Source organism: Nothoprocta perdicaria, unplaced genomic scaffold (genome assembly GCF_003342845.1).
Source record: "Nothoprocta perdicaria isolate Ctin4 unplaced genomic scaffold, notPer1 scaffold_30, whole genome shotgun sequence".
Classification (NCBI taxonomy): domain Eukaryota; kingdom Metazoa; phylum Chordata; class Aves; order Tinamiformes; family Tinamidae; genus Nothoprocta; species Nothoprocta perdicaria.
This window is the reverse complement of record NW_020455533.1, coordinates 2,174,180-2,186,216: the sequence shown is the minus strand read 5'-3', so window position 1 is coordinate 2,186,216 and position 12,037 is coordinate 2,174,180. Positions and strand designations below refer to the sequence as shown.

Sequence of the window (12,037 nt, the reverse complement as noted above, 5' to 3'; positions counted from 1 at the left end):
AGCTTACCCACCCTGGACTTATGGTTCAGATCCAGAAGCTTTAGCTAATTCTTTACCAAAGAATCCCTTGGGAAAACACATGATGAGGTTTTTTTGTTTTGTTTTGTTTTAATATATTAGCATAAGAAGGTAGTCTCAGAAAGTTATCTTTTTATAAAGAAAATTATTTTTATAATCAACTCGCTAAAAGAAACTTCTCACCATTACCAAAAAACGAAAATTGCCTTTGAAAATGAAGTGAAAAAGAAACTTGGAAAACACAGGAAATATTTTCTTTGTATTCTGATATTTTATAAAGTACAGTGCTATGTTATGCATTAAGCCACCCTGTGCTATTTAGAAGTGCACAAAAGAATGTATAAAATCAAGAAAAGCAGTAAGCACAGGCTATGTCTTTCTTACTTGGTAACGCATGCATCATTAGAGATGGACCAGTCCAGTATCAGCTGCATCTGACTCTGACTTCTCTGCATCTGACTTCTGGCTGCTCATTCAAAAGCCAAAGTGTCATCTACCTACAGCTGGGAGCCTTCAAATTCATGAGGCTTGGCTTGAGTGATTAAGGCCACGTTTTAACATGTTTCCACAGGTTAAATCAAGGTGATTATAGTGCCGATATAAAGAGAATAGTATTCAGAAAAAAATCATCTTTAACAATTATTTGCTTTTGCCTATTGTGTGGTTGTCTTCTCCTCCATCAAAATACAAGGCTTCATAAAGCAGAATGTGGGAAGAAGGAAGAAATTATTAAACATCTGTGAATGTCTCTGGGAGACATCTAACTGTGACTCCAAATTGGGATTATGACACCTTTATTCTACTGAATGAGTGAATGAATTGCACATGTCCTTGACCTGATGGTATGGTGGGATACAGCAGCTTGTACAGTACATGCTACTGTTTGAGAGGAAAAAAGGAGGAGAAAACAAACAAACAAACAAGACCCTGTAGATTTGTTCCCATGAATAACTCATATGCATTCTGATTGACAAAACAGGAACAAATATCTGCTGAGGCTCTTGAAGTAGTGAGCAAAACCATTAAAAATATTTCAGCTACATAACACACTTGCTGTTCTCATTTCTAAAGAAATGAGAAAGTTCTGTCCTCACTGACTTCTTAGGGGGCTGCTGAGTGTGTTTTGTTTCTGGCTGAGAATCTAATCTAAATTAGGAACAGTTAGAAATTTTCAGAGGGCTCTTGCCCTCTTTAACAGCAACTAGCAAGAATCTCTCTAGGTTCCTTGCAGGATCTTAAAAAGTAAGAGCACATTCATTCACTGTTTAGAAGCTTTGAGTAACACAATAAAATCTGCTTAATTTCTCACCCCATCATTAATTTTCTTTTACATTGTTGCAATTCATCTGAGTAAACAAGGCCTTGCACTTTAAAAATGAATGTAAAGTTCTCATTCATTAGAAGACTACAGCACCTCAGGACTATCACATCATCATCTTTGACTGGCTGTCAACAAAACACGCAATTTAAAAACATTCCTCAATCTAAACAGCTTTGCGGAAAATAACATTGAATTTCCCATCATTAGGACTGGAAATTTGGTCTCCTCTTCAGCTGGATCCAGATGCCGTTGTTTGGACGAAGAATCAGTTCCCCTGTCAGCCCAAGCTCTTCTTTCTCTTGACAACAGTCCACCCAGAAGCGCCGCAGGATGAGGGCCAGTAGGGCTTTCTCTTCCATTTGTGCAAAGCGCTGACCTACAGATTACAGGGCAGCAAAACAGGTATTACTGTCAGGTTTGCAACTTCAACAAAGAGCAAAACAAAATAGAAAAAATGTCACAGTCCAGGAAGCTCACCTAACATTAAATTACAGGTTAAGGGCAGAAAAAGCCAGTGCTGTCTACCTTCTGTGGGCTCCTGCTTAGAAAATGTGTGTGGATGGATGTCTATACACATGTGTACACAGTAATGGAAAGACCTACACTGTTCATAAGTGAAGGACATCTATTGCCAGTGAGACAAACCTCAGAAATAGAAACTTTAAAACCTGAAAAAAATGAATTCCACATTCTCGTAAAACGTACAACAATTCTTGAATATTCACCTTTTACACTTAAGACCAGCACAGGGGAAATTCATATCTTTTCACACATTCTATAATGTAAACAATGATCCTTGTAACTTTTAGCACTGACAAAAGTGTAGGGTGTCTCTGAGACCTGAAGAGTTAACATGCCCATTGAATGAAGAGCACAAGCTCTGGGAGACCAGTAGGAATGAGAAAGCAGCTGAGGCATCAGGAAAAAAAAAAAAAGAAGAAAAATGCTTCTACTGCAGGCTGCATATTTGGGACACCCAGCAGAGAGCACCATCAGACAAACAATATACTTCCAGAGCAAAACAAACTCAGGACCCCCTGCTCTTGCTCCACAATGTTTTGCCTTGCTGGCACAGAGGACCAGAAATGCAAATGCTCTCCTGACACAGCATCTCCCTAACATGCTGTCAGGCTGCACAGGCAATGGGAAGGAAGCAACAGTTTAATGTACACTGGGCTCTGGACAGAAAGAATCCCCTAGGAGAAAACAAAATGGGCCTGCAACTCGAGCACAAAGCTGACTCGGGAGAGAGAGCACTCGGTGTTTCAGCGAGGACCATCAAACACATGAGCACCCCGTGCTGGAGGCGCTCCCCGCTCCACGGCCAGCGCAGCACGAGCAGCACCGTTCATCACCAGGGCCCTCTCTGCAGCTACGCACCGATGCAGTTCCTGGGACCGGCCGAGAAGGGCACATAAGCAAACGGGTGCCTCCCCTTGCAGCTCTCGGGGAAGAACCGCTCAGGCCTGAATTCCTCGGGGTCGGGGAAGATCTCCGGGTGTCTGTGCAGCGCGTACGTTACAACAATGACATTTGTGCCTTTCGGTACTCGGTAGCCTTCTGAGCAGGGAAAGGGAGAGACAAGAGAAAACAGTCAACATAACAGCAAGGATCCGACTGTACAGCTGATTGGAATGACTGCATTTCCTAGCATTGCTCAGGGGCATCTCAGGGTGCTCCTACTCACTAATATAGCAATCCTCCCGCAAGCTGCGGGCAAACAGCGGAACCGAAGGGAAGAGCCGAAGAGCTTCTTTCACAACACACTCCAGGTACCGAAGCTTCTTCAGATCATCCATCATGACTGGACGATCACTGTTACCTGTCCAGAAAGCAAACAAACAGGGGGCAATAAGACCAACACATCCCTTTTTCGGTGACTCCAGCCCCCTTTGGGGATCTCCTGTCACCTACCACATGCTCCCCACCAAATGCCACTGCTCCCCCCACAAAGACCAAACCTCCTTGAGCCCAGGAAAGAAAGAAGGGAAATGTACCAAACACCTCATCCAGTTCTCTGTGAACCTTCCTCTGGGCTTCAGGATGATGTCCCAGTAAGTACAGTACCCAGTTCATTGCTGCTGCCGTTGTATCATGGCCCTAGAGGTTCACAAAGACATTCACTTCAACACTACTGCTGTGCACAGGCAGCCTGTGTAAATACTCCTTGTGTGGCTATTAGGGAAGGGCTGTCTCAGTAGGTCAGCAACCAAAAGTCAAGCCCACAGAACTCTATCCACCACATTGATCATTAAGATATAATATGACCAGTGATCCCTGCAAAGGGGGAAAAGGGCTCAAGTCAAACCAGCAAGCATCCTGCTTCCCTCTCCTTCGCCTTCTAAAGCTTTCCCTTTCAGTGGGGGAACTAGCACAGCCTTTGCTTTGCACTCTGTCTCCAATGAGGTCCCTTGCCAGTTGCCCTTCTCTTCACAGCCCCCATGACTGACTCTTGCTGCTCTACGAGTCTGAATTTCTCTCTCTGTGCACTCTCTCCCCACAGATCTTGCAAGGCATAAGCGTGAACTCTCGAGCACACCTGCACAGCAATATGGACCTATATTCATCTGCTTGGTTCCTGTGTCATCTCCAGCCTAAGGCCTGGGCTACCAGCAATGCATATAAGACATGAGCTGCAATCTTCCCTGAACTATCAGGAACAGTTGCATGAGAGACAGTATGGACAGCACAGGAGGGAAGAGTTCTTTGTTGCCTGCGTACAGGAAACAAAGATATCCTTGGTACCTCAAACATGAAAGTATCCACTTCCTCACGAATGTCTCTGTAGCTCAGTTTGTTCCCTTCATCATCTGTTGCACTCAGGAGCATATCCAGGAAAGCTTTTCTCTTTTTGAGGCCACTTCCTTCACAGTTGCCATCAGTATCACATTTCCCTTGCTTGGGGTTTTCAAGTTCTGCAGCTTTTTCTGCAATGACCTGAGATTCAAAACATTATGTTAGCAATAGGAGACATGAAGCACATGCACACAGTCCGTCTACATCACACAAGTTTGCTTCAACTACTAAAAAATAAATAAAAAATTAAAAAGCAGGATATCAGAGATATAATCAAGTGTCTACCTTCCCAGACTAAAGATCCACAGACAGGTTAAGAGCTTCGAACATCTCCATCCTTCTCAGAACAAGAGAACTTCAAGTAACTAATTAGTATTGCTGCAAACTAAGACAGATAAGGAGCTGTCTTTCTGACAGCCCAAATAAGACAAGTGCATTTATGTGAATGAGGATGCACATACAATGGGGAACCTCATTGCCCCTATGGAAAATCTCTATTTGTGTAGAGCTTCTCTATCAGTTAGACTCCCCCATGAAAAGAAAGAGGTTAATACTGTATCTGTAAAATTGTGAAGGATCTTGAGATTCCTCTCGTGCTCTCTTCCTTCTTTGAACAGCACATATAAGCAATCAGGCCAAAGCCAAGGGCTCTTCTGTCGCTGCTGGATTAGATCACTCATCCTAGGGGGACACAACAATTGCATTAAGTTACATTCCCTGAAAAAATCTAAATCTACTAGATGTGTATATCTCTACACACCAGAGCTAAACACAACTTGTGGATTTAAGCACATTGACCTGATGGGAAAGCTGTTTGTCTTTGCTTCTTATTTTTAGAGCATCCAAAAATTTCTGTACTTGTCCCAGCATGTCAGCATCACCATAAACTACTTCTTTAAACAGTGATCTCTGAGAAGAAGATCATACAACTGTCATTTAGGAAGAATCCTCTTGAAACAGACCTTTTCAATTACTCAGCTCCTCTCCACACTCAGAGTACTGACCATGTCCTGCAAAGATGTACCAACTCTCCAAAGTATCTGCCTGTGACCTGAGAGAGCCCTCTGGAAGTTCTGGAAGACCTGCCTGTCCATATGACATGCAGTATATGCAGCAATCAAACCTCTAACCCTACCCCGCTTTATATAACCTATCTGTCCCAACAAGCCTAAAAAGGACACCCGAAGGGTCTACCTACCATACACAGTGAACCACTACAGTGGCTTCAAGCACCACTGCAGTGCCAATACAGACCATGGCTTTTCCAACCCACTGGCAGCTGCATACAGTTTGAACAGGGTAAATACCACTGCAGAAGAGCAGTGATTCAAGCTTTAAAGTGCTGCCTAAATTAGTACCCTCCCAACTCTGGCAATCATGCTGACCTGCAACGCTGCAGTTCTCTCTACCTCCAAAGCCAATAATTAATTGATTAGTTAATGTCTGGTTACATTAACTGATGTAACCAACATTAGTTGATTAAGCGAATAGCAACTGAACCCTCTTCACAGCCTCAGATTCCTTTTGCATGTACCCATCCCAGAAGGAATTTCAAGAACTGCAGCAGTTTTTCTGGCCATTTTGTCTTTTGACCTCCTCCTGTGCCCCCCAACACTTCCTCAAACAGTAAATACACTTCTGACATAGGCAGTTATCAACTCCGACCCAGCTACAAAGCAGCCAAGGAAGGTCTCCATTTACCTGTAAACAGCACGAACATATTCCGAGTCCTTATTCTCCTGGGCACCCACATTCCTGCCCATGGCAGTTTCTGCAAAGAGGAAGCGGACGTGGGTTCACGAGTGGGAAGTGACACAGGGAGTCACCGCGCTCAGCAAGGTCACGTTGCTCGTGGCCTCCCATCAGCGCCTCAGAACCGCCTTGCACAGGGCAATGCATTCAGCCCTTTCCAGGTCGTGGCCTTGCTTTCCTTTTCCACACATAGGACTGCAGCTCCTCAACACAGCCTCAGTTTAGACACCTACCTGTGCCCTGCCACACCAGCCCAGCTCACCACTCATCTGCTTGCAGGTGAGAAAGTACAGACCAGTTGGCAGGGTGAGGCAGTGTGGGGAGAAAGGGAGCATGGAAACCAATTTGGACAGGAAGCAAGGACATTCTTCTTCAACCATGTCCTCTCACACAGCTGTCACACAGCAGCAATTGTACTCATGAGCTTCAGCATTCGCAGCCCCTCCATGATAGCCAAAGAGGACTCACCACAGATTATATCGAGAGCACACAGAGTGACATCAATAAAGACATCAAATGGCTCCTTGTCAACGTGCTTCTCAAGTTTCTCCACCAAAATATTCCCTTGTTCATTCATAACTTCCAGAAAGTCATTTAAGATTGCAAAGTGGAATGTGGGTGTTATCATCTTCCGCCGTGTCCGCCACTTGTCTCCAGTGCTGCACAATTCAGAGGGCAGAGGGAAGTGTTATAACATCCTCTTGGAGACAAGACTCCCACCACTGCACAACCACACACCTCAAAACACTGCTGGGGGTGTCTGTCTATAGCACAAAACCAGCACTCTGCATCAAAGCACCAACTCCTCTCATCTTTCCTGCAAATCTGCACCTGTGGCTGCCTCCATCTGCTGACTGCACAGGGCACTTCCTCACCAGGCATCTCAGCTCAGGGTCTCTCTCTGCTGCCCTGCTCATTGAAGCTGGAGTATTTAACATTTCTGTGAGCACAAAAAAGCCACAACCTCTAGAAGCCTACCTGGAGACAAAAGTCCCGTTCAGGACAGAATAGTAACGGGGAGCACATGCCATTTTGGCCACAAGGGACCTCAGCTCTCTGCCCTTTACTACTTATGACCACTCTTCATGCTTAACGCAGGCAAACAAAACAGGATGATAAAAGGCATTCCTCTGCTTCCACACATGCTTGCACTTGTGATCACAGCTGCCTCTCAGAACTGCACCGGCCCATCGCTAAGGACGAAGAGAACCTTTTACTACCCATTAGACAACGAAGGGCACTAATCCCTCCCTCCCACTCCCAACTTGCCCTCTTTCCCGAGCTGCATTTTCTTTCTCCACACGAAATCAAGGACAGGGGGCAGATCCTCTCCTACCCTGCCCCAAAGCAAGACCAGCCTCAAGACCTTCACACCCATTTGGGCTCCTGTAGCAGAGATAAGCAATATACACAGTCATAGGTGTGCTCAGTCAGAATACTCAGGACAGTCAGACATGATAATGGCCAAAAGATCTAGGGTGTAGCATCAAGACACCACAGGCCAGACATCACTTCTTAAAACTTTAATTCACTCACTTAAGAGTGAATTTTTCTTCTAAGAAAAATTAGCAATGGTCAGTCTCCCTCTTGACAGCCTCATGATGTCTCGGAAGGACCGTGAACATACACAGAAACAAACACTCTTGTCTGCAACCACAAGAGCTGAAAAAAGAAATAAGACTTCTGCAGCTATTACCTCCATGCCTCTACCCAGGGACTCCACTCAACAGCACTGCCTCCAAGCCCTACTCCTATCAAATACCCTGCAAGGTTTGAATCCATCTCTGCCCCTGCATTTTACTATACCTTGTCAGCAGTCCAGTGCCCAGCCATGGCTGTAGAAATTTGTACAAGTAGGATTTTTCTATGTGCTTCGAACTGCTCAGAATAATCTGTCAGAAAAGAAAGGGGAGGGGGGGCAAAGCATCCCTTGTTAGACAGAGAGAGATTAATTCAGCTGATGCTGCTTCATGCATCCTCACCACCCTGACACTGAAATGCCCCACGCCTCGGGGGGATACAGGAAGGCCAGTTGAGTCCTTACGTGAAAGACACTCAGATACACACTGTCACCACAGCCACTTCACAATGTTTTATCCCTGTTTCAGAGGTCCAGTCTGCTCTGCTTGATATCAACTAATCAGGGCAACTATGGGGAGCAAAACCTCTTACACAGGTTAAGAAACAAAGCTGAAGGATATGCTTCTTTCTACCAAACATATTGATGTGCTGCACTCATTTGCTCACCCTGTCTTTCGTACTGTACAAACTGAGACTGGGTTTCTCTTTCACACCTTCATCCTTTCTTTACCAACTGGTCATAGGATAGCATCCAGTGTCATTCCAGCATCCTTGCAAGCCCTTACTCTCATTTTTTTTTTTTTTGACAGAAAGTATGGCATGTCTAACAGATTGGGCACTGCTTTTATGTGGCAGTGCAATAGTACAGGAGGAGACAAACACACTCACCTCCACACTGTCAGGGTCATACAGGACCATTACAGGCAGTGGTCCTACCCAAAGTTTTAATAGTGGTAATTTCCTGAATTCTTCAGAATAATGTTGCAGTTGTTTAAAAAAACCTGGAATGTGAAAACAAATTAAAACAGATAAAAGCACTTGTTGAATAGATAAGAATTCCTGCTTGATCTGTTCTTTCTAATATGCCCTAAAATTATGTTTGCTGTAGTTTTACCTTGCTGCCTTTTCTACATTCATTTATTAGCTGTACTGCACCATTACTTGTTTATGTCCACACACTAGCTTGCTCTACATAAAACAACTTTAAAGCTATATTAGAACGCTGCATTAAGGGATGACGTCCGTACCACTGCACTTTCTGATAAATTGAATGAAACCAAAGTTAAGGGTATGTTCACATTTATCCTTAGCTGACACTAGCTAGAATGCTTAAGACACTTGCTTAACCAAGAAGGACATCAAGCCTTTTCTCATCCAAGACCTCATTCAGAGGCAGTGAGGCTGTAATGCACATGGAGGCACTCTAATACACTCCAGTAGCAGAGCCCTGCACATCTGTATCTCTGAGAACGCCCACCCTGGGACTGAAGATAATCTCTGGAGCCCTTCCTTACCCTGTCATCAATGTGCACCTTACTCACACCCTCCCACACGCTCCCACCCCTTCACAGCCCTCACCATCCCTGACAATTTGCAATTGCAGCAGAGGCAATGATGGTAGACAGTTCCAGGATCAAACTCCACTCTTGCCCTTTTGGAAACCTTACTGATGGAGAAATGACCCAGCATGAGGCTTTGTGGATCTGGCAGTTTGGATGTCCCCACCTCTAGAGGCACAAAGACTCAATGAATCAATGACTCAGGTATCAACCACTCACCTTAACTTGGAATGGTGTGCGAACGTGCAGAGAGCCTGCTCTACCCCTCAGTAATAAACATGTTAAATAACAGACCTCAGGATCAGTTCCTGAGATACCGCTCATTAGTGGTATCAAGCTGCTAGCTGGACTTCACACAGGCTGGGTACAACAGTCCAGCCAGCTCTCCACCCTCTGCATCATCCACTTATCCATATCCTGCTGGCTTGGTTATAAGGAAACCATGGGAGATAAGTGTCAAAGACCTTGCTGTATTAAAGTAAACAGCATCCATTGCTCTCCCCTCATGCACAGATGCAGTTATCTCATCCCAGGAGGCAATAAGGTTCATTCTGCAGTTCTTGTGGTGGTGTCTGCTATCAGGATATTCAAGGACTAAATCCTGCCCCTGCCCTTCAGAAACCAGATTAAAGGATAAAGGACTCCTTCCACAGCCTCTGTAGAGCTGGCAATTCAAAGGTCCCTAAAGCCAGGGAAACGTATACAGTGTTTGTTTCCTAATGGATATCCAGACAAGCAAGTGAATTATTTAGTTTTAGGTACAAATTCTAATGACACTTTGTCCAAAATGCTTAATAGTATCTATTCATTTTGCTCTTTTCTGATTTTTTTTTTCTAACATGACCAAGATAAAAGTTCACAAGTTTTCTGGATAGCAGATGCTGAAGTTTGTATGTAGGTATCAATAAGTAAAACCATCAGGTGGGCAACATTTTACTTTTTACCATACAATTCCTTCCCCCCAAAAAAATTCATTTTTCTTAACTTTTACATTTTTTGATGAAAAAACTAAACTACAATCTTCATTCCTATTTAGAGAAGTAAACATGAAGGAGGAAGGTCCTTGGCTTAACTAAAGCTTGGAAGCAATTATCAAGGGAATTAGAGATTGGACAGAATGTGAAAGTCTCCATCAAACTGCTTTCTGGGGGCAGAAAGGATGTTCTCTCTCAAAAGCACTGCCTCACAGTCAGCCTCATAAGCACATTCAGTGACCCTGCTTCTCAAGGTCAGCTTCAGGGGAAGCTGGTTCCTCCAAACACTCCGTAGCTTGGAAGGAGCAGGGTTGGATACGGAGGGAGCGATGCTGCCTCAGGATGCCCGCTCGAACAGGCAAAGAGACCTGGGCTAACACGAGTCAGCACTGGACAATGCAGCTGGTGCCCACACCTGGACCATTCCTGTCTTCACACCATTCCTGTGACCCAGTAATCCTCTGCTCTGGCTCTGCCTGGAAGTTAAGGAGCAAGTTAAGGAGTGATCGGGGTAGACAGAAATGCGTGTACTTGGGGCACAGACTGACACACACAGGCATCAGACGCCCCAAAGCGTCGGCTCTCCCCCGCAGCACAGGCAGGGTAACCTACACACTAGCCCAGACTCCCCAAGAAAGAAACGCGCTCCTGTTCAAAGCAGCGTACTTAAAAGGCTGGCTTACCATGCTTATTCCCTCTTGAGCATCTGGCAAAAAGAAAGTACCATTTGTCACCATTGGCACAGAAATACTTGCTTTTGAGGTCAGTACTGCAAAGATTCAGTAATTTATTTTGTACCTTATGCATAAGACTAAGACTAGAGCTAAGAGCTAGTTCTGCAAACAGCTTAACAGTTCAGCATGCCAAGTCCCTCATGCATGCATGCTCACTTGGGGGGAAGACTATTGCTTAAAAAAGCTTTCTTTCCTTCAAATTAAAAGCCTGGCCTGGATCACAGGCAATGGCCATGCTGAGGATTCAGACCTCCATGTTGTGAAACATCTCATGAAAGCAGCCAAAAAAAAAAAAAAAAAAGTTTTGTAACATTCACAGTCTATATCATTAAGAATTAAAAGTGGGTCTGAACCCCATCGAAAACATGCAATCCATTTTCAGATTGATCCCCACCTAATCTCTGATAACCACTCCATACTTACAGAGCTCCACTCTTCGCTCCGCTCCACTTCCCTGCTTCTCATCGCATTTTTCTGCAGTTTGCCCACAGCCCCAAAGTGACCTACAGTGACAGCACAGCCAGGAGCTTGCAGAGGCAGCTGCTGCCGAGCCCCAAGGCCCTTGGCAGGTGCAGCTCTGGCAGCAAAGCCCCACGTGGACCCTGCAGCAAAGCCCCACACGGCACCAGGACCCCACAGCAAAGCCCCACACGGCACCAGGACCTCACAGGTGGCGAGGACACTCTTACCTTCTCCATTGCGCTCAAATTGCAGAGCATTTCCCAGCAGCGGAAGGCAGGGGCTGACACCCGGGATCGGCTTTATCACCCACCACCGCCACCAGTGATCGAGGAGGGAGCGCAGGGAAAAGGCCATCACGACGGTGAGGAGCAGGGCCACAAGGCCGGCGCCCCAGGGGAGCAGCCGCGTGCCCGCCGGCAGCACCTCCATCACCTCCCAGTGCCCTCGGGCTCCTGCAGCCAGGGGCACTGCCAGCGGCCTCCCTGCCTGAGCAAAGTGCCTGCATCCGGCCTCAGCTGCAGGAGGAGGAGCTGCCACTCACGGGCCCCATGCCAGGAAAGCAAAGAAACTACAAACACCAGGGCAGAAAAAGAAAATTAGAGCGGCTGACAGGCTCCCTGGAAGCACTTTGTGAGGACACAAGCAAACAAAGTGTCAGGAAATAGTGTCACTTCCTTGCTCTCTCATATGACTAAAGTCACAGGGGACTTCACCAATCACGTGTAAAAACATAAAAGGAAGAAAAACAAAACAAAAAACACAAACTGCTATCAAGAGGGAAATGAAAAGCCCTTCTTTCTCTCTGTGCTTCCAGTGGCACATCACACCACAGAACAACTC

The 12,037-nt window shown here is 45.5% G+C and overlaps 1 protein-coding gene across 1 annotated transcript; it reads right to left on the bottom strand.

The window, feature by feature from the left end:
• Positions 1-326: 326 nt before the first annotated feature.
• LOC112949823 (cytochrome P450 4V2) lies at positions 327-11,626 on the bottom strand. The gene is made up of 11 exons (XM_026042279.1): positions 11,425-11,626; positions 8,357-8,469; positions 7,694-7,779; positions 6,356-6,546; positions 5,837-5,906; positions 4,690-4,816; positions 4,085-4,276; positions 3,337-3,439; positions 3,027-3,161; positions 2,720-2,899; positions 327-1,715 (listed from the first exon to the last, which is right to left on the bottom strand). Exons 1-11 carry the CDS (start codon positions 11,624-11,626, stop codon positions 1,543-1,545), a joined length of 1,572 nt encoding a protein of 523 aa, XP_025898064.1. The 3' UTR covers positions 327-1,542.
• Between the last annotated feature and the right edge of the window lie 411 nt (positions 11,627-12,037).